Below are 23,372 nucleotides of genomic sequence, written 5' to 3' on the forward strand. Positions count from 1 at the left end.
AGCCTTGCAGGGAGACAGGTAGATGAGAGAGGGGGGACATGGGTGCCACTGCCAGATATGTGTAGAGCACACATACTGGCTGAAATGTGCTGCTTATTATAGGCTGGCTGTTCCGTAGTGCTGCACAGTGAACACATTGGAAGCTTTTGGCTCAGCACAGCTCAGTAACTTTGCAGACAGTGTGATTGAAAGGCAATATAATCCTCCTGCACTCGGCACTAAACAGCTGCACTTATCTTCTGGGAATGCTTTCTTTCACTGTGCGACCTTTTCTTTCAAAGTGTACAGATGAACATGTAGGTGAAATATATGTAAAGCATATGACTTCAGCATGTGGGTATTACGTGCAAACATTTCTGCTCTCTGCTCATCCCTCCTCCCTTCTCTGTCCACTCCCTGCCCTCTGTCCATCTTCTCCCCTTCTCTGTGTGTCCACTCCCTCCCCTTCTCCTGTCCACAGACCTGTCCTGCTGTTCATTTCACCCCCGAATGCTTCCGGTAGTAAAATGATCCGAGATTCGAATCAAAGATCCGGATCTCTTCAATGATCCGATTCGAATCATCCGGATCATTGAAAAGATCCGAACTTCCCATCTCTAATACCGATCGCCGCCGCTCCGCGCTGATTCGCCGCTACTCGCCGTGCCGCTCCCCCCCCCCCCCCCCCCAAGACCCCCTGCACAGCCTGGCCAATCAGTGCCAGGCAGCACTGAGGGGTGGATCGAGACTCCCTCTGACGTCACGACGTCGATGACGTCATCCCGATCGTCGCCATGGCGACGGGGGAAGCCAAACAGGAAATCCCGTTCTGAACGGGATTTCCTGTTTGCTTTGTATGCCGGAGGCGATCGGAGGGGGTGGGGGGATGCCGCTGCACAGCGGCTATCATGTAGCGAGCCCTGGGCTCGCTACATGATTTAAAAAATAAAAAAATGTAAAAAATAGTGCTGCGCCACCTCCTGGGCGATATAATTGTATCCCCCAGGAGGTTAAATGACCACTATTGCGAAAAATTGTAAAATTTTAAATACATGTAAGCACATTCAAATAAGTCTATTTCTTCCAGAGTAAAAATGAGCTATTACTTTACCCCCTTACTTACCCCCATTGCGCTCCAGACACTGGGAGGGATCTGCGCCTGCGCACTAGTACTGCAGAGCGGTCCCGGTGATGTGATTGGAGTGCACACGCGGTCGGCCGTGCATGCGCAGTAAGCCCAGACTAGAGGACAAGATAGTGGCCTCAATTCACTAAGCTTATCTCCTGTCTTTAATAACGTTTTTTAGAGTTATCACCATGGTGATGAGGCATGTCGTATTCAGGAAACATTTTACCTCAGGCAAGCCTAAAGTTAACTCTTCAATCCTTAAAATAACAGTTCTCCAAAATTTTGAAAATAACTACAGAGGAGAAAATCCAACAACAGAGGAGGTAACATAAGTGAGAGCGTTATCTTATCTCTCCATTCCTTATGTTTCCTCCTCTGTAGTCATTTTCAGAATTCTGGAGTTATTTTAAGGATTGAAGAGGTAACTTTAGAGATCTCTCCTTAATAATAAGAGATAACTTTAGGTTTGCCTGAGGTAAAATGTTTCCTGAATACGACATGCCTCATCACCATGGTGACCACTCTAAAAAAAGATTATTAAAGACAGGAGATAAGCTTAGTGAATTGAGGCCAATGTATTTATCCCTACTACTACCACCACCACCTTTCTGTCAAGTTTCTCTTTAAATGCTGCACAGCTGAGATTTCTGTATTGGCGAGCCTTAGTGTTGACTTATATGAAGCATAATGTGTAAATGGTAAACCAGTAGGACAGCAACGTCAGAATAAAAGGATCCCAGCGATCTTTGCCAGCTGCCGCGTCCGCTCGGTACAGACAGATCGCACCTGTACAGGCCGCTCTCACCGCAGGGTTCACACGGAGGTGACAATGGAGTATTTATACAGTGACATTACTCATAAAGCAAACATGAGGCGGTTTAGCGTCTTTCCATGGCAGGACAAAGCAGCAAACAGCCGGGGAACAGCAACAGAACATGTCAGGCCTGTTCTGCACAGCTCTACCATCCATTGTGTCCTATCCATATGGAGGGGGAATCTGGCCAATGGGATGATGTAATCCGCAGGAATAGTCAGCTGGGATGACAGTGAAGGTGGTGGAGACTCAGAATCAGTTACACTATATCGGTTGCTGTCAGCTGTAACTTGTGGTGGCCATACATGGTACAATAAAGACGTTCGATTATCCCGTTTATTCGATCTAAATGATCGAATCGAATGAAAGTTGAAAATATTTTTTTTTTCGATCAAGAAATTCGAACGAATATCCCGTTTTTTCGAGAAAAATAAGATCAGACATGCTGGAAATTTTTTTATATTCGATCTAACGGAATAATCGAAGTAAATTATCTAATCGAAAAAAATGAAAAATTGTACCATGTATGGCCACCTTTAAAGAGACTCTGTAACATGAAAAACCTCCCCTGGGGGGGTACTCACCTCGGGTGGGGGAAGCCTCCGGATCCTAATGAGGCTTCCCACGCCGTCCTCTGTCCCACGGGGGTCTCGCTGCAGCCCTCTGAACAGCCAGCGACAGACCCGACTGTCATTTCAATATTTACCTTTGCTGGCTCCAGCGGGGGCGCTGTGGCTGCTTTCCTCTCCGAACTACACGGAAATACCCGATCTCATTCGGGTCCGCTCTACTGCGCAGGCACCGGAGACTTGCGCCTGCGCAGTAGAGCGGACCCGACGGCGATCGGGTATTTCCGCCTACTTCGGAGCCGACAGCCACCAGAGCGCCTGCGCAGGAGCCGGGAAGGTAAATATTTTCGTCGCCGCTGTACGGAGGGCTGCAGCGAGACCCCCGAGGGACGGAGGACGGCGTGGAAAGCCTCATTAGGATCCGGAGGCTTCCCCCACCCGAGGTGAGTACCCCCCAGGGGACAGTTTGATGTTACAGTTCCTCTTTAAAGGACAGCTGATGTGCAAGGTAATGACCATGTTTCCCTATGGCCTCTTTCACACTATACGCTATAAAACTGAAGCTTTCCCCAATGCACTGCTATGGAAAAAGAAGATGCAATAAAAAGGCAAATGATCAATTTCTTGATTTACTGACCCATGTTTTCAGAGTTTTCATCATTTTTTTTTCACAATTGTGTGTGTGTGTGGGGGGGGGGGGGGGGGGGGATTTTAGGAATGAAAACGTCACAAAAATGTTACAATCACAAATATTGACTGAGGGGAGAGGAATATTAAAAAAAGGTGTTATTACATGCAACCACCTTTAGGGCCTGTACACACTGCTGCGCTTGCGTTTTTGCCTGCGTTTTTCAGTGTGTACAGGCCCTTAGGGTGTGTATACACATCCATTTTTCATTGTCCAATGTCTGGCCAATTATACCACCTCCATGCAGTACGAGGGCTTACCTACACAAGCTGCTCAAAGTATTCAAAAATCTGTTTGCCCCCATACTACATGGAGGTGGTAAATTGGTTAGTGATTGGCCAATCGTAATTGAAAGTGTGTACTGGGCTTCACCCGCACTTCTTACTAATAAAAACCAGTCAGACGAGCTGTTAAAAAAGCAAGCAAAAAAAAAGGATGCAAATTTGAAATTGTGCTTCATGGGGCTCTGCGCCGCCTCACCGATTTAAAACCTGGTACACACTTCCAATTTCGCTTGGCCAATCACTGACCAATATTATGACCTCCATGTTGTATGAGGGTTCACCTGCACAATCTGCTCATAGTTTTCAATATCTGTTGACCCTCCTACTACAAGGCTAAAATTGGCCAATCAAAATAAAAGGGTGTGTAGCAGACTTTAGCCTGCCCTTCATCAGTCTCCTTTTTCCTGGTACAGCAAAGTCTCCATTATCCGGCATGAAGGTAACCGGACGCCTCAACTAACCGGCATGCCTTAGCGGAGGGGATAACAAACAGTTTTCTTAGTATTTTGTTTTGGAGGGGGGAGTTCCGGCCATAAATTACTCACTGAGCCTCCAGCTGCGTCCTGTAGCTCCTAGCAGCTTCCAGCATCCGTGCAAAGCTCCTACAGTGTCACGTGACCCGACGCAGGTGACGTGACGCCGCGAATGGACGACAACGGAAAGCCGCCGGGATATACAGGACATCGCTGGAGGCTCAGTGAGTATTCTATCCTGCACCAGGGGGAGGTTTGTACTTTTTCAGCCAGTTGCTCAAGTAACCGACAAGCACGTGTATACGGTACAGGCCATCCCCGCCTGTGCTGGATACCGGGGATTCTGCTGTATATTCATACGAGGTCTGATCCGCTAAACTCCAGTAAAGTTGTCCTGCGTAGGGCCGTTAACGCCACATGCATGACCACGGTAACGTATGCATTGCTATAACACATTACCCCGCGCATTACCATAGCAACCTGCGCATTAACCCGGTAACATGTGGCGCTAATGGGCGGAGCTCCACCTGCACTAGTAGCGGTAGCAATTTTCCCCTCGTTTGCTCCATCAGGCTTATAGTGTAATAACGCTTGTTGCAGCACCTCCCCCTGACCTGGTCCCTCAGCGCTCTCTCCTGCTCCTCCAGCTGCCTCCTCCCGGCCTCCTCCAGCGCCATCTTCTCCTCCTGGTGTCTCTGCAGCAGAGTCCGGATCTCTTCTTCATAATCTTTGATTTTCTGCTGCAGACAGCTTGTACTTCCTGTATTATTATAGAGAGGACAGCGATCAGTACACTCCACAGCATTAGTCAGAGCATAACTAGCATTAAAGAGGAACTCCAGTGAAAATAATGTAAAAATGAAGCACTTTTTTTATTACAATAATTATGTATAAATGATTTAGTCAGTGTTTGCCCATTGTAAAATATTTCCTCTCCCTGATTTACATTCTGACATTTATCACATGGGGACATTTTTACTGCTGGCAGGTGATGGCGGTGGAAGAAGATGCGGCTTGCTTTTTTTTTGGCAGTTGGAAACAGCTGTAAACAGCTATTTCCCACAATGCAACAAGGATCACAGACAGGAAACTGCCAGGAGTACCACGGTCCTCAGTTTCCTGTGGGAGGGGTCTCACCACAATATCAGTCATACAGCGCCCCCTGATCATCAGTTTGTGAAAAGGAATAGATTTCTCATGGGAAAGGGAGTATCAGCTACTGATTGGGAGGAAGTTCAATTCTTGGTTACAGTTTCTCTTTAAAAAAGCACACCAGAAGTGAGAGGGATATGGACGTTTCCTGTTAAAGGGACACTTAAGTCAAACAAAAAAAATGAGTTTTACTCACCTGGGGCTTCCAATAGCCCCCTGCAGCTGTCCGATGCCCTCGCCGTCTCCCTCAGATTCTCCTGGCCCCGCTGGCAGCCACTTCCTGTTTCGGTGACAGGAGCGGACAGGCTGGGGACGCGAGTGATTCTTCGCGTTCCTGGCCACAATAGCGCCATCTATGCTGCTATAGCATATATCATATACCATATAGCAGCATAGAGGGTGCTAATGTGTCTGGGAACGCGAAGAATCACTCGCGTCCCCAGCCTGTCAGCTCCTGTCACCGAAACAGGAAGTGGCTGCCAGCGGGGCCAGGAGAATCTGAGGGAGACGGCGAGGGCATCGGACAGCTGCAGGGGGCTATTGGAAGCCCTAGGTGAGTAAAACTCATTTTTTTTGTTTGACTTAAGTGTCCCTTTAAACAATACCAGTTGCTTGGCAGTCCTGCTGATCTCTTTGGCTGCAGTAGTGTCTGAATCACACACCTGAAACAAGCCTGCAGCTAATCCAGTCTGACTTCAGTCAGAGCACCCGATCTGCTGCATGCTTGTTCAGGGGCTATGGCTACATGTATTAGAGGCAGAGGATCAGCAGGACTGCCAGATAATAGTTTGAAAAGGAAATAAATATGGCAGCCTCCATATCCCTCTCACTTAATTTCTCCTTTAAGGAGGCTTGATACAGTACACCTCATGGCTATATGAAACTCCCGGGACCCTTTATATTAACTTATACTTTAAATGAAGCACTTCTGTCTTCCGAGAGATCTTTCCCGCCTCAAGTTCCTATCTCTACGCAGATAATTTATATCCCACAGCTTTCGCTGGGCCAGCGTGGTGCAGAGTCGCCGTTGCTATGGAGAACCCAGAAGGCCAGCGTGGTGCAGAGTTGCCATTCCTGGATTCTCTTTCTGTTGCTATGGAGAACCCAGAAGGCCGGTGTGCCCAGACTGTCTATAGCAGAAATCTGTGCAGAGTCACCCGGCGCCAAGGCGAGAAGAGCAGAACCAATGCCAAACGTGGATCATTCCTCATATTTACACTGAAAATACAGATTCTAGAGACCACGCCCCTTACCTGTGACATCATTCAGCTCCTGCTGCGTCTCCTTCTGACGATTCTGAGTGAAAAACAAAAAATAAAAAAACTCTGTTATAACAAGTTTTCATGACAAAGTCACAATCCCTTTATTTTGGCTGAATGCCGCCATACAGAGCTCCCTACCAGCCACAGAGTGAAACGTGGGCCACTTATCACCCTCTGAATAGGCCCCCTGGATAACATGGCGGGCAATCTTACACAGGGGTGGTTATTTCAGAGGGTGTATGACCCATGTGGAGACATTGGACTCAAGTCTGGTAAAAAAAAAAATTTTGGTCCGTATTTTCCTCTTTTTTAGCAATTCTAAAAGCGGGAAAATGCATAAAGTGCGGTAATATGTTGGCATAATCCAGGGCTGTGGAGTCGGAGTAATTTTGGGTGCCTGGAGTCGGAGTCGGGAAAAAAAAATGCACCGACTCTGACTCCTAATAAATTGATACTAATTAAAATAGAAAATATGATAAAATATTCTATTTCTCAGATAATAGTCATCATAATTTATATATACAGTAATAGCTGTGCTTAGTTCACAAAAATGAAATAAACCAATCAAAATGAGTTACTTGTGCTGCTTCAATAAAGCAGTCCCCGTATTTTTAAGGTCAGATATACATATCTGTGACTGTATATATGATGTGTACACAGGAATCTCTTATATTTGTTACCGCCAGAACCCGAAGTTTGGCCACTTCTAGTTCTGGCCGGCCACTTCGGGTTCTGGCCGGCCAATTTGCGAAGTGGCCGCTGCGCCCAATGTTAGAAATGGATTGTTTACTCTGATATTAATGTATCTTCTGGCCGCAGCGCAGCGGCCAAACGTATTAATTTGTTGTAATTAAGCCGGCGGCAATGTAACAATTCAAGCCGCCGGCTTTTTCTCTGCCTCTCTCTCCTTCTCCCCCACCCGCCTCTCTCTCCTCCCCCCGCCTCTCTCGCTCTCTTATGGGCAGCCGGCGGGGACACGAGTGTCCCCCCGGAGTCGTTCGTCGCGGCAGGGAAGCCTGCCGTTCTTGCAGAGCGGGTGCTGGCAGAAGCAATGTCTGCAGCCTCCCCGCTCTGCTGCCCCTGCTGCGACGAACGACTCTGGGGGACTCGCGTGTCCCCCACCGGCTGGCCATAAGAGGAGAGAGAGAGAGGCAGATAAAAAGCCGGCGGCTTGAATTGTTACATTGCCGCCGGCTTCATTGCAACAAATTAATACGTTTGGCCGCTGCGCTGCGGCCAGAAGATACATTAATATCAGAGTAAACAATCCATTTCTAACATTGGCCGCAGCGCAGCGGCCACTTCGCAAATTGGCGGGCCAGAACCCGAAGTGGCCGGCCAGAACTAGAAGTGGCCAAACTTCGGGTTCTGGCCGTAACATATATACTAAATAACATCTATGCTGTAAGTATAAAGCCTGATGTGTAGCCGTATCACTAATAGAGATGGTCAATGAGATGGAAATAATTCTGCATTGATGCTGATTTATGCAAATGTATGCACTCTCTTGCTCATGAAATCAAATAATTTGATATGTTGTTAAAATTTGGTTTGGTGACTACGAATTAAATTGTACCTGAGACGGGTGAAAAGAAAAGTTTATACATACCTGGGGCTTCCTCCAGCCCCCTTCAGGCCAATCAGTCCCTCACTGTCCTCCTCCGCCACACGGATCTTCTGCTAGGAGTCCCAGTAATTCAGCCAGTCAGCGCTGTCCGGCCGCATGCTGCTCCCACAGCCAGGAACATTCTGCACCTGCGCAATAGTGCTGCACAGGTGTAGTATGCTCCTGGCGGCGGAGTGTGTGCATGTGTACTACGCCTGACTGGCTCAAGTACCTGGACTCATAGCAGAAGATCCAGGTGGTGGAGGAGTACAACGAGGGACTGATTATCCTGAAGGCGGCTGGAGGAAGCCCCAGGTATGTATAAAACTTTAATTTCATCTGTCTCAGGTTTACTTTGTTACACAGTAGTACTATACTCTACATATGCACTCCCCACAGAGCTGCAGGGAATCCACTGAGAATGCTGTGCACATTGAACACAGAGGTGTTGTCTATCACCCATAAACCTGGTTCAGATTGTGCATGAAGAATGTGTAATAGAGGAAGAATCTCCTCATTCCCCTGCAGAGTACCTGCACATCACTCTTACATGTACCCACACTTACATTGCCTAGGGCCTGATAGATGTTCTTTGTTCCGGTCTGTACCTTTTACAAGTACGCTTACCAAGGACTAGTTTTAGTTTATGACTAAAGGGAATAAATATATTAGTCTACATATCCTTCTCACTTCAGTTGTCTTTTAAAATTCCTAAGCGTTGGCAGTTAAGAGACGAATTTCATGTTACATACTTTCAATCAACAAGATTGTAATATGCAAATTAGAGGAGTCGGAGTAATCCTAAACTGAGGAGTCGGAGTCAGTGGATTTTTGTACCGACTCCACAGCTCTGGCATAATCTGCCCTCAGTTGCTGCACATACAGCATCTCAGCAGTAGAGGGCGGCTGTATAGTCTTCTGGAGGAGGGCCTTCCTTAGCAGCTCCGCCTCCTGCTGTCAGTTCTGGGTGTGGCACATGCACACCTTTGTCACCATTTGGAGGGAGAATTCCCTCGAGTTTTGCCAATTGGTGGAACATTGCCGAGGCAGGGATGATGCGGTGATATGGGAGGGGCTTATGCTGGCTTCTTATTCAGCATTTCTCTGTTCTCCCTTGTGGCACAAAGTACAGCATAGAGAAGGGACAGTGTGACCCCATTACTATAAAGGAAGAGCAGGCAGTCTTGAGGATAGGGTGATTGGTCAAAGGGCAACTGATGTGAGAGAGAGGCGGAAGCTGCCATATTTATTTCCTGTTAAGCAATACCAGTTGCCTGGCTATCCTGCTGATCCTCTGCCTTTAATACTATTAGCCACAGCCCCTGAACAAGCATGCAGCAGATCAGGTGTTTGACATTATTGTCAGATCTGACCAGATTAGCTGCATGCTTGTTTCTGGTGTGATTCAGACACTACTGCAGCCAAACAGACCAGCAGGGCAGCCAGACAACTGGTATTGTTTAATAGGAAATAAATATGGCAGCCTCCGTATAGCTCTTACTTCAGTTGTCCTTTAAACAGTGGTGGTTAGCTCTCTCGCCTTGCAGCGCTGGGTCCCTGGTTCGAATCCCAGCCAGGGCACTATCTGCAAAAGAGTTTGTATGTTCTCTCTGTGTCTGCGTGGGTTTCCTCCGGGCACTCCGGTTTCCTCCCACATTCCAACAACATACGGATAAGTTAATTGGCTCCCCCTAAAATTGACCCTAGACTACAGTACTTACACTACATAATATATAGACATATGGCAATGGTAGGGATTAGATTGTGAGCTCCTTTGAGGGACAGTTAGTCACAAGATATATATATACATTGTACAGCGCTGCGTAATATGTCGGCGCTATATAAATACTAAATAATAATAATAATAATAATAATAAAAACAAAAATGGATGGGATTAGTACCTCACCTGTAAATCATTCATAGTCTGATACAGGATTTGAGAAGAATATGCAGTGTGAGTCAGACCCAGATTCCTGCATAGCTTTCAAATAGGTTCACATTCAATGTATTGTACACTATATTACAACCTTGGTTGTCTGAAGGTGCGTACGCACATCCAATTTGGATTGGCCAACTCCACCCTTTCCATTTAGTATGAGAGCTTACCTAAACAATCTGTTCATAGTATTTAAAATCTGCAAGCCCCCATACTACATGAGGAGGTGGCAAAACTGGACAGCAATTGGTCAATCAAAATTGTATGTGTGTGCAGCTCAATTCTGATTTCACCGACCGCAGGCTGGTTTCAGGTGAGATTTCGGCACAAATGAAACCAAAACCATCAGCAGGGCTGTGTATTTCCTGTTAAGCAAAATCAGTTGCCTGGCAGTCCTGCTGATCCTCTGCCTCTAATACTATTAGCCATAGCCCCTGAACAAGCATGCAGCAGATCAGGTGTTTGACATTATTGTCAGATCTGACCAGATTAGCTGCATGCTTGTTTCTGGTGTGATTCAGACACTACTGCAGACAAAACAGGAAGGCCAGGCAACTGGTATTGTTTAACAGGAAATAAATATGGCAGCCTCCATATCCCGCTCACTACAGTTGTCCTTTAACTAGCCCAGAAGTTCTTCATACAACTTGTAGGAAAGCTCATAACTCCAGAATGACATAATTACAGACCACAACTGCTGGAATCTGCTCTCTATTTGCACCCGGGATCTTTCATTAGCAAGAAAAACACAGACAACAGACAAAAACCTCTAGAAAAGGAAAAAATAAATAACCATGATATAGGATTTCACACGAGGGCTTTATACATAAAAGGGACAGTAAAACCTCAAAATATTTACAGAAGACCGACTTTTGCACTTCTCTAACGCCCCCGATCTCCCATTGGTTGTAATTCATGTCACATGACCCTGCCTTATCCGTGAGATAATGGTAAAATATCTAAAGTCTGATACACACTTTTACCTTTTAATTGGCCAATCACTGACCAATTTTACCAGCTCCTTGAAGCGTTTATCTACGCAATCTGTTCATAGTATTCGAAGTCTGTTAGCCCTCTGGGCCCTTTAACCCTGGCAGTGCGGCAAACTTGCCCAACTGCTACCGCAGCCTAATGTATCTCTATGGGGGGAGTTCACACTCCCCACGTTGCCCCGGAAGTGCCCGATCTAACGCTAGCACAAAACTAAGTTATGGGTCGGCCTGGAAGTCATGTTAGTCCTATGGCAATGCAGGGATTTTAAAAATGTTGACGTTGGGACGTTACGACACGCATGCGCAGATTATTTTTTACAATACACTTCCGCACACTTCCACATTCCGCAAGCCCGCGTCACTTCCTGCTTGGCCGATTGCCAGACAGGGAACACTGCGCACTAACGTGTTGTTCCCGGAAGGCCCGTTTTTGGTGGTGCGGCGGGCGCACCGCTGATGCCGGTTTATAGTGCGAAACCAGCCTCATACTTCACGAAAGTGGTAAAATTGAAGGGGTGTGTCAGGCTTACGGGTTCATACACATCCTATTATAATTGGCCAATTTTCCATGTAGTAAGAGCTTACAGACACAATCTGTACATAGTATTGAAAATGTATTGGCCTTCGTACTGCAGGGAGGCAGTAATATTGGACAGCGATTTCAGCCTGGAAATTATGCAATCAAACTAAGCAATGATGTAGCGGTGGAGGCGCCCAAAATATAATTATCAGATTGTATGTAAACAACAGAAAATAATACAGACTATAAAAACGAGGTGTCCCACCTCTCCAGATGGCACAACCCAGACAAACGACGACCAGGGTGCCCTGATCTAAAACTGAATAAAAGTGGACCCAAATTAAAAATACAATTTCAGAAATAAAATCTATTTTCTAAATTATAATAATAAATAGCAGCCTTTTTTCAGCTGCATGATGACAAATATAAAAATATTTTACATTTATTGGAGGAACCCCTCCCTTCCTTTCATATTGCCAGGACAGAATCCGGCAGACTGGTGGAGGAGATGAAAAACAAAAACTAAACACAGGCTGCTACTGATGATGTCACAGGTGATCTCAGCTTGTGTGAGACGACGCCCCTGTGAGGGAGGGTAGCTGATGACAGACACACCCATGATCTAAAACCTCCTACTAAGCTCAGAAGTAATGGCTGCCACCAGTATAGCCCTAGTTATTATGAGAAGAGAAGGGTGAAAAGCATGCACTGAAATGCTCATAGGCTTGAAGGAGTGTTTATTTATCTTTGTATGTGTCAGAGTGGTGCAACTAAATATTTTGAATTAAAAAAAAGATGTTTGGTTTGGGTCCGCTTTAACGCTACACTGCTTGATTTTGCCGCTCTATTCCAGGGGCGATTCTCTTATCTTCCGCTCGTTTTTCTTATCTTTTTGCACTGTCCTTCATGCAGAATCGAGCCCGGAAACAATCGGGTGGGAAATCGGACATGTCGGAAAATATCTATCGAGCCATCTAAATGGAGCCATGTATTCCCAGCAAGGGCCTGTTCTCACTATGGCGATTAGCGAGCAATTCCCGCTAATCGCCGAAACGCTAGTGCTTTTACTTTTTAAAGCGCTATTCTAACACTATTGCAGTGATCTCACTGCCGCGATTGGCGCCAATCGAGGGTGATTAGCGCCATTTGCAAAACTAGTTACCTGCAGCATTTTGCCAGGATTAGCAAACGTGTACAGTGATTCACACTTAAAAGTGCTACCGTTTTGCGCTTTTAAATGTAAATGAGCCCTTATTGACCTGAGGAAGTAGACAGAGTCCCGTGAAACGCGTTGTCTGTTTTAAACGTGCTTGAATAAATCTGACCTGATTCTAAAACCCCCTTTTTTGTCTGGGTTGTGTTCTGGAGAGGTAGGACACCTCATTTTTATAGTCTTTATTATTTACGTACAATCTGACAATCATATTTTGGGCCCCTCCATAACCTTAGATACCCAGATGCAGCAAGACAGCCCAGAAACTGGCATGGTTTAAGTTTGGGGGGGCAACCTTCACATCCTCACAACAGTGTCCCTTTAGGCTCATGCAGAAATCAAGATGGCCGCCCCCACGGAACAAGCAGCCCCTCCCGCAGCTCTCTCCAGCTAAGAGAGATAAGAGAGTTTTGTGAATGTGCTGCGTTTAGGTATGCAGAGCCAGCCACAGAGGAGACCAAGCTGAGAAGAGAGTCAAGTGGTTTGGCTCAGATTTGTTTCATTTCTCCAGCATATTTGGATAATTTTCCTTCATTAGGCTACTCGGAGTGTGTGTGTGCATATGTAGCCATGTGTGAGTGTGTGTATAAGTGTGCATAGGCATGTATATATGTATGTATGTATGCATGTGTATACAGTGTCAGTGTTCTCCCCAGGCTCTTTTAGCCGGGTGCTCCACCCGGCTAGATTTGGTGACCACCCGGCTGGGATCGGCTAACCTCCTCACCTCCTCCTATGCTGTAAGCACAGTTGCCCTGCATTTTCAACTCGCCCCACCCGGCTACTTTTTCATGCCACCCGGCTACTATTTCATGCCACCCGGCTGGAAAAAAATTCTGGGGAGAACACTGCAGTGTGTGTGTGTGTGTGTGTGTGTGTGTGTGTGTGTGTGTGTGTGTGTGTGTGTGTGTGTGTATAAGTGTGCAGAGGGATGTATATATGTATGTATGCATGTGTATACAGTGTGTGTGTATATGTAGCCATGTGTGAGTGTGTGTATAAGTGTGCATAGGCATGTACGTATGTGTACGTGTAGGCGTGTGTGTGTGGGCGTGTGTGTGTGTAGGTGTGTAGGCGTGTGTGTGTGTGTAGGCGTGTGTGCGTGCGTGCGTGTGTAGGCGTGTGTAGGTGTGTGTAGGCGTGTGTGTGTGTGTGTGTGTGTGTAGGCGTGTGTGTGTGCGTGTGTGCGGGCGTGTGTAGGTGTGTGTAGTGTGTGTGTGTGTGTAGGCGTGTGTGTGTGTAGGCGTGTGTGTGTGTGTAGGCGTGTGTGTGTGTGTAGGCGTGTGTGTGTGTGTAGGCGTGTGTGTGTGTGTAGGCGTGTGTGTGTGTGTAGGCGTGTGTGTGTGTGTAGGCGTGTGTGTGTGTGTAGGCGTGTGTGTGTGTGTAGGCGTGTGTGTGTGTGTAGGCGTGTGTGTGTGTGTAGGCGTGTGTGTGTGTGTGTAGGCGTGTGTGTGTGTGTGTGTGTAGGCGTGTGTGTGTGTGTAGGCGTGTGTGTGTGTGTGTAGGCGTGTGTGTGTGTGTGTGTGTGTGTGTGTGTGTGTGTGTAGGCATGTGTGTGTGTGTTTGTATATATGTGTGTATAGGCGTGTAGGTGTGTGTGTGTGTAGGCGTGTGTGTGTGTAGGCGTGTGTGTGTGTGTAGGCGTGTGTGTGTGTGTAGGCGTGTGTGTGTGTGTAGGCGTGTGTGTGTGTGTGTAGGCGTGTGTGTGTGTGTGTGTGTAGGCGTGTGTGTGTGTGTAGGCGTGTGTGTGTAGGCGTGTGTGTGTGTGTAGGCGCGTGTGTGTGTGTGTGTAGGCGCGTGTGTGTGTGTGTGTTTGTATATATGTGTGTATAGGCGTGTGTATAGGCATGTGTATAGGCGTGTAGGCGTGTGTGTGTAGGCGTGTGTGTGTAGGCGTGTGTGTGTGTGTGTAGGCGTGTGTGTGTGTGTGTGTAGGCGTGTGTGTGTGTGTGTAGGCGTGTGTGTGTGTGTAGGCGTGTGTGTGTGTGTGTGTAGGCGTGTGTGTGTGTGTGTGTGTAGGCGTGTGTGTGTGGGCGTGTGTGTGTGTGTGTAGGCGCGTGTGTGTGTGTGTGTAGGCGCGTGTGTGTGTGTGTAGGCGCGCGTGTGTGTGTGTTTGTATATATGTGTGTATAGGCGTGTGTATAGGCATGTGTATAGGCGTGTAGGCGTGTGTGTGTAGGCGTGTGTGTGTAGGCGTGTGTGTGTGTGTGTGTGTGTGTGTAGGCGTGTGTGTGTGTGTGTAGGCGTGTGTGTGTGTGTGTGTAGGCGTGTGTGTGTGTGTGTGTAGGCGTGTGTGTGTGTAGGCGTGTGTGTGTGTAGGCGTGTGTGTGTAGGCGCGTGTGTGTGTGTTTGTATATATGTGTGTATAGGCGTGTGTATAGGCGTGTGTATAGGCATGTGTATAGGCATGTGTATAGGCGTGTAGGTGTGTGTGTAGGTGTGTGTGTAGGTGTGTGTGTAGGTGTGTGTGTAGGTGTGTGTGTAGGTGTGTGTGTAGGTGTGTGTGTGTAGGTGTGTGTGTGTAGGTGTGTGTGTGTAGGTGTGTGTGTGTAGGTGTGTGTGTGTAGGTGTGTGTGTAGGTGTGTGTGTAGGCGTGTGTGTGTAGGTGTGTGTGTAGGCGTGTGTGTGTAGGTGTGTGTGTAGGCGTGTGTGTGTGTAGGTGTGTGTGTAGGCGTGTGTGTAGGCGTGTGTGTGTGTGTGTGTGTGTAGGCGTGTGTGTGTGTGTGTGTGTGTGTGTGTAGGCGTGTGTGTGTGTGTGTAGGCGTGTGTGTGTGTGTGTGTGTGTGTGTGTGTAGGCGTGCGTGTGTGTGTAGGCGTGAGTGTGTGTGTAGGCGTGAGTGTGTGTGTAGGCGTGTGTGTGTGTGTGTAGGCGTGTGTGTGTGTGTAGGCGTGTGTGTGTGTGTGTAGGCGTGTGTGTGTGTGTGTGTAGGCGTGTGGTGTGTGTGTGTATGTGTATGTGTGTGTAGGCGCGTGTATGTGTGTGTAGGCGTGTGGTGTGTGTGTGTGTGTATGTGTGTGTAGGCGTGTGTATGTGTGTATGTGTGTGTAGGCGTGTGTATGTGTGTGTAGGCGCGTGTGTGTGTGTAGGCGCGTGTGTGTGTGTAGGCGCGTGTGTGTGTGTGTAGGCGTGTGTGTGTGTGTAGGCGTGTATGTGTGTGTGTGTGTGTAGGCGTGTGTGTGTGTAGGCGTGTGTGTGTGTAGGCGTGTGTGTGTGTGTATATGTGTGTGTGTGTGTGTGTGTGTAGGCGTGTGTGTGTGTGTGTGTGTGTGTAGGCGTGTGTGTGTGTGTGTGTAGGCGTGTGTGTGTGTGTGTAGGCGTGTGTGTGTGTGCGTGTATGCGTGTGTGTGTGTATGCGCGTGTGTGTGTATGCGCGTGTGTGTGTATGTGTGTGTGTGTGTATGTGTGTGTGTGTGTGTAGGCGTGTGTGTGTGTGTGTGTAGGCGCGTGTGTGTGTTTGTATATATGTGTGTATAGGCGTGTGTATAGGCGTGTGTATAGGCGTGTAGGTGTGCGTGTGTGTGTGTGTGTGTGTGTGTAGGCGTGTGTGTGTGTGTGTTTGTATATATGTGTGTATAGGCGCGTGTGTGTGTGTGTGTGTAGGCGTGTGTGTGTGTAGGCGCGTGTGTGTGTGTAGTGTGTGTGTGTGTGTGTAGGCGTGTGTGTGTGTGTGTGTGTAGGCGCGTGAGTGTGTGTTTGTATATATGTGTGTATAGGCGTGTGTATAGGCGTGTAGGTGTGTGTGTGTGTATAGGCGTGTAGGTGTGTTTGTATATATGTGTGTATAGGCGCGCGTGTGTGTGTGTGTGTGTGTGTGTGTGTGTGTGTGTGTGTGTGTGTGTGTGTGTGTGTGTGTGTGTTTGTATATATGTGTGTATAGGCGTGTGTATAGGCGTGTAGGTGTGTGTGTGTGTATAGGCGTGTGTGTTTGTATATATGTGTGTATAGGCGTGTGTATAGGCATGTGTATAGGCGTGTAGGTGTGTGTGTGTGTGTGTGTATAGGCGTGTGTGTGTGACAAGCATGGGAATGATCAGGGCTTGTGTCACGGATGACAGTTTCTCCCAGCAGCCCCTCTGCCGGCTCTGATGGAGCAGATAGCTGTAATGTGGGCTTTGGGCTGACAAACAGGAAAAGTGTTAGGAAAATACGACTGATGATATCTGATAATACTCAGAGAATATGTGAGGAGCAGCCGTTCCGAGTGCAGCCGGCTGGGGGGAAGGACAATGGCTGCTTCCATACCCAGCAGTATAATTACGCCTGTATGTGACGCTTGTACTATCCGCAGGCCTCTCATCATTGGTATACCCGGGTTATACGAGATTCTCCCCTTATTGGGACCAGCTCACAACTTGTTCATATGTCTTGCTGCAGTCAAAGGCCTGGTGCACACCAAGCGGTTTTTGTAGAGTTTTCAAAACCGCTGCCGCCTGTGAAAACGCTTGGTTAATGTATCTCAATGGAATGGTGCACACCAGTGGTTTGAGGTTTTTAGCAAACCGCAAACGTGCCTCCTGCTGCACATTTGCGGTTTGCAGAAGCGATTCTGCCTCAATGTAAAGTATAGGAAAAATGCTAACCGCTCTGAAAAACGCCAGATCAGAGCGGTTTTCCAGGCGTTTTTGTTACAGAAGCTGTTCAGTAACAGCTTCACTGTAACAATATATGAAATCTGCTACACAAAAACGTTCACAAAAACACTACGCATGTTTAGAAAACCTCTCTACACATGCCTAGAATCGCTCTAAAATCTGCTTCAAAAACCTCTAGTGTTTTGCGGACCTGCTAGAGGTTTTTGGTGTGCACTGGGCCAATGATGGATTCCTGGAAAAGCCACACAGACGCAGGCCTAGGGCCGCTGTTGCCCAAGGGGGCGGCTGGACACAGAAGACAGTTTGCTGAAAATGGGCAATAGCACATGGATAAGGCATCTGCATGTGGAATGGGGGCTTATGTAGTCAAATAGTCATTTATTCAGGAAGGAAACAGACCAATCTAAAGCCTGGTACACACATCCAATTTTAATTGCACAATTTTCCAACCTCCATGCAAAGTGAAAGCTCATCTATGCAGTCTGTTTACAGTCTTGACAATCTGTTGGCCCTCCTACTACATGGAGGTGGTAGATGTGGGCCAGTCAGGACTGGATGGGTGTACCAGGCTCATGCCAGAAGCTGCAGAATCTGATTGGTCACAGAATATCCCCTACTGATCTCCGGTGCTGCCAGTGATTGCTATACGCTGATCAGTAATTGGAATATCGTGCTCAAGCATTGTGTGCAGCAGCAAAAAACACTGCTTGCTCAATAATTCTGGAATTACACAGGTTGTGGAGGGACCAACGGGGAATCAAACTGAACTCAAAACTCCTCATACACTAGCCCTACAGTATAGGCTAGGGAGGGGACCGCTCAACACTAGGCACAGGTCAGAGGGGTGGGCTCAGCAATAGGCACAGGTCAGAGGGGTGGGCTCAGCACTAGGCACAGGTCAGAGGGGTGGGCTCAGCACTAGGCACAGGTCAGAGGGGTGGGCTCAGCACTAGGCACAGGTCAGAGGGGTGGGCTCAGCACTAGGCACAGGTCAGAAGGGAGGGGTCAGCACTAAGTACAGGTCAGAAGGGAGGGGTCAGCACTAAGTACAGGACAGAGGGGAAAGGTCAATACAAGGCCCAAGTGAGGAGAGGTCAGCACTAGGCAGAGATCAAAGGGGGAGAACAGCATTAGGCACAGGTCAGAGGGGAAAGGTCAACACAAGGCACAAGTCAGAGGGGTGGGGTCAGCACTAGGCACAAGTCAGAGGGGTGGGGTCATCACTAGGCACAGGACAGAGGGGAGGGGTCAGTACTAGGCACAGGACAGAGGGGAGGGGTCAGCATTAGGCACAGGTCCGAGGGGAAAGGTCAAGACAAGGCCCAAGTGAGGAGAGGTCAGCACTAGTCAGGATTAAGCACAGGTCAGAGGGTAGAGGTCAGCTCTAGGCACAGATCAGAGGAGTGGGGTCAGCTCTAGGCACTGGTCAGAGGAGAAAGGTATTGTCAGGGCACTGTTGGGAGGTATGCAGGAGGGTAAATCATTGTCAAGCACAAGAGCTGTGATTTGGATAACTTGATACATGTTCTCTTTATTCCTGGCTACAGAGCAGCCATAGAGATACAGGAATAGCAGAGCTGATGCTTGCAGTGTTCCCCGGGCCACAGCCTGACTCCATCCTCCGCTAGATTTACAAGCCTCTATTATGTCTCCAGAAAAGGATCTCTAGCAGAATAAAACATCTTTGTATAGATGGGTCGGAATGTTTTCATTCTGCAGTTCTTTCAAGGATGGAAAACGCCTGGAACATCAAACCACTCCGAGAATAAACAACATTAATCGTGTACCAACATCGCACATTCCCCCCGCTCAGCGTCTCATGACAGCGACCACGACACGGACTTGGGGGGGGAGGTAGCGCAAAGCCACAGGCAGCCACTACAGGTTATACCATTATACCAGGGGGGGGGGGGGGGGCAAGAGGGTTCCCAACATCGCACATTCCCTCCGCTCAGCGTCTCATGACAGCGACCACATTCACTGGCAGCCACTACAGGTTACACCAGGGGGGGGGGCATGAAGGGTGGTGTTACAGAGGGGCGGGGTCAGTATAGGTATTTGATGCATCCCTAGTCTTAGTTTGGCCCCCAGTTCAGGTAGCCAATGAGCCTCCCCACTAGTATAAGCAGCTAGATGTGTCCCCAGCATTAAGCAGCCCCCCCCCCCCCCTCCCTAGTTCAGGTACCAAGGTGTGGCCCCAGTATTAGGCAGCCGCCCCCCCAGAATAGGTAGCCAGATGTGGGGACCCCAGAAGCAGGGCTGTGGACTTCGCACAAAAATCATCCGACTCCGATGCCTAAGTTTATGAAACTTCCGACTCCAGGTACCCAAAAATTGCTCCGGAACTGCGGCGAGGGACATGGGGGCTTCTAGGGGCTGGAGGAAGCCCCAGCTAAGTAAATCAGCAGTACATGATTATGGCTGATTTATCCTTTAAAGTGAACCAGAGACGAAGCACGTGTGTGTGTGCGTGTGCGTGTGCGTGTGCGTGTGCGTGTGCGTGTGCGTGTGCGTGCGCGTGCGCGTGCGCGTGCGCGTGCGCGTGCGCGTGCGTGTGCGTGTGCGTGTGCGTGTGCGTGTGCGTGTGTGTGTGTGTGTGTGTGTGTGTGTGTGTGTGTATGTGTGGGAACATTAGAGAAAACACCTACCCTGCTCTCTGCTTCATCCTTTACTGCTCAGCCTGCTTGTTATCAGCCCTGATAAAATCCCCAACTGAGCATTCAGTCTGGCTTTGCTCAGGAATTTTTATAGCCGAGTCTTTGCTCTCTGGTGTCTTTTCAAGCCCAAGCCTGCCCCCTTCTGGCTCTGCTCAGCAATCATTATAGCGGAGTCATAGCAAAGCCAGACTGAATGCTCAGTCAGGGATTTTATCAGGGCTGATAACAAGCAGGCTGAGCAGTGCAGAATGAAACAGAGAGCAGGGTAGGTGTTTTCTCTAATGTCCCCACTGATATATATGGTAAAATACATGAGGGTGCTTAGTCTCTGGTTCACTTTAAGGGTCACTTTAATTTATCTTCCTTCTACAGACATCACTCACAAACCAAATCACAAAAAAGACTACTAAAACTAAAGTCTAATAGGAATTTGTAGCTTTAGAAACTGCAGCAATATTTTCCTGAGGATCTGCACCTTGCTGGTCAACGCTGAAAAAGAATGGGCTGGCGTTTATCTGAACAGAGACACTCGAGGGAATTGCATGCGTTTCATGATGTGAAAAATGCAGGTTATGCTTTCTTATGGAGCATCACACTTAAAGGAGAACTGAAGTGAGAGATAGCATATATGGAGGCTGCCATGTTTATTTCCTGGGACCCTCATGAACCCCACGTTCTCCTCCAGACCACCGCTGCCATATTTACTTCCTGTTAAGCAATATCAGTTGCCTGGCTGTCCTGCTGATCCTCTGCCTCTCATACTTTCAGCCATAGTCCCTGAACAAGCATGCAGCAGGTCAGGGGTTTCTGGCCTTATTGTCAGATCCGACAAGACTAGCTGCATGCTTGTTTCTGGTGTGATCCAGACACTTACTGCAGCCAAATAGACCAGCAGGGCTGCCAGGAATCTGGTATTCTTTAACAGGAAACAAATATGGCAGCCTCCATATTCTTCTCACTTACTTACTCCTGTAAGTGGTGCAATGTGGCCTTTTCTGCTGGGGGGGGGGGGGGGGATTGGTGTTTGAGTTATTTTTGCACGCTGCATGCGATTTACAATGTCGACAATCAGTAGTCTGTTGGCCAAGACTGCCAAAATAACAGAGAATCAGCCACATTTTTTTTTTGCGGACCCGAGCGAGCATGGTCCCTGCCCGAGCGTTACAGCGCGGTTCCTCCCTGAGCGTGTCCTCAGCGTGGCATGGCTGGAGCGCTCCGTATATCAGACAGATCCCTAGAAGGAATGCGCAGCAGACAGATTCCCAGCTCATGCCAGCCGCATTTGTAATGTCACGACGTGTTTACGAGATTTGTGCTCTCGGCTAATAAAACCGGGTGCTGGGAGTCTGTGTATATCCACAGCGCGCTCAGGACGGGAGGAACCAGCAGCCAAAAATAGCGCAAGATTCTGAAGGCGTCAACTGAACACGCTCTCACCCCTTCCACTAACTACAAGGCAACAGCCAACAAAGAGAACCAGTCTACAAGACAGCAGAACTATGACCAATCTGCCCATTCACAATACAATCCTGCGGACGATCAGGACGGGAGGAACCAGCAGCCAAAAATAGCGGCAGATTCTGAAGGCGTGAACTGAACGTGCTCTCACCCCTTTCACTAACTACAAGGCAACAGGCAACCAAGAGAACCAGTCTACTAGACAGCAGAACTATGAGCCCATTCACGATACAATCCCGCGGACAATCAAGCGCCAGAATTGGTCGCTAGGAAACGATAGGCTTAGTGGTTTTTGGTCCATTAGTGAGCATGACCAATCATTTCCAAATGATCAGCTGATCGATCGTCGTGGGACGTATTGTTAATGGGAACCTAACAGCAGGGTTCACTCTTCGTAAAATTCAGATATGAATTGTATCGCCCGTTGCGCCGCACCAGCAACATGTTTTAAATTCTTGCATCGCCCAATGACTTACATTACTTCTGCGATGGCGACGCGCCGATGACATTGCACCAGCTCGGGGGCCGATCGGGCACTTCTGGGCCAATGGAGGGCATTGCCATTGTGTTGCCTTGCGGTTAAAGAGGGTATCGCAATGCAGGTTTACAAGGCAACTGTAGAAAAAGGGGCTTAAAGTGTACCTGAGGCAAAGAAAAGACGTGGGAAGTGTCTGGATCCGGCAGAGGCGTCCCGCGTCGGCCTGTCTCCCACCGTTGCTGCGTGCCGACTTCTGGACCGTAACTGACAAGAGTCAGATGTGATTAGTGGCTGTGTGGTTTTTTATAAGCCTGAGTGCGGAAGTACTGCACCTGCAAGGCACGAGGGTCCCGGGGAAAGCAGCGGTGGTCTGGAGGACGACGTGGGATTCACGAGGGTACCAGGCAGCGGCGGTGGTCTGGAGGACGACGTGGGATTCACGAGGGTACCAGGCAGCGGCGGTGGTCTAGAGGACGACGTGGGATTCACGAGGGTACCAGGCAGCAGCGGTGGTCTGGAGGACGACGTGGGATTCATGAGGGTACCAGGCAGCAGCGGTGGTCTGGAGGACGACGTGGGATTTATGAGGGTACCAGGCTGCAGTGGTGGTCTGGAGGACGACGTGGGATTCATGAAGGTACCAGGCAGCAGCGGTGGTCTGGAGGACGACGTAGGATTCATGGAGGAAACCAGGCTGCAGCGGTGGTCTGTGGGAAGCCTCGGCAGGATCCAAAGGCCTACCTCTAAAGTGACTTATTATTGTGGTGAAGTCCCCGGTATAGCCTGACACATCGTGGCTGAAAAGGCATAAACCTACCCCCCCCCCCCCCTTGCAGGGCATAAAATGCTCAGAGGCTCCAGGTGGCATCTTCTCACCTTCCCGTAGCTCCTAGCAGCTCTCCATGATCCTCTGTGTACGGGCCCTGACGTGTCACCTGACCCACGTCAAGCCACGTGACATAGAGAGCCGTGCACGGACGGCAAAAATCCGCTAGCAGCTACAGGAAGGCGAGAAGACGCCACCTGGAGGCTCAGTACGTACTTTATGCTCTGCAAACCCCCAAAACCTCAGTCCCCGTTATCCCCTCAGGATAATGCCTGTTAACTACGACTTCCAGGTGCCCGAGTTCCAGATAACGGGGACTTTGCTGTATTATACACAGGATTATTAGGAAGACCATACTAATACAGTGTTTGACCCCCTTTCGCCTTCAGAACTGCCTTTATTCTATGTGGCATTGATTGAACAAGGTGCTGAAAGCATTCTTTAGAAATGTTGGCCCATATTGATAGGCTAGCATTTTGCAGTTGATGGAGATTTGTGGGATGCACATCCAGGGCATGAAGCTCCCGTTCCATCACATCCCAAAGATGCTCTATTGGGCTGAGATCTGGTGACTGTGGGGGCCATTTTAGTACAGTGAACTCATTGTCATGTTCAAGAAACCAATGTGAAATGATTGGAGCTTTGTGACATGGTGCATTATCCTGCTGGAAGTAGCCATCAGAGGATGGGGACATGGTGGTCATGAAGGGATGGACATGGTCAGAAACAATGCTCAGGTAGC

The 23,372-nt window shown here is 48.5% G+C and overlaps 1 protein-coding gene across 2 annotated transcripts in view; it reads right to left on the reverse strand.

The window, feature by feature from the left end:
- Positions 1–23,372, reverse strand: part of CCDC69 (coiled-coil domain containing 69) — a 69,841-nt gene that overhangs the window by 34,521 nt on the left and 11,948 nt on the right. For both annotated transcript variants that reach the window (XM_068278388.1, XM_068278386.1), the window contains exons 2-3: positions 6,342–6,384; positions 4,551–4,696 (exon numbers count right to left, since the gene is read on the reverse strand). In XM_068278388.1, the coding sequence (XP_068134489.1) occupies positions 4,551–4,696; positions 6,342–6,384 (189 nt within the window). The remainder of the gene's footprint in view (positions 1–4,550; positions 4,697–6,341; positions 6,385–23,372) is intronic.

Source organism: Hyperolius riggenbachi, chromosome 3 (genome assembly GCF_040937935.1).
Source record: "Hyperolius riggenbachi isolate aHypRig1 chromosome 3, aHypRig1.pri, whole genome shotgun sequence".
Lineage (NCBI taxonomy): Eukaryota > Metazoa > Chordata > Amphibia > Anura > Hyperoliidae > Hyperolius > Hyperolius riggenbachi.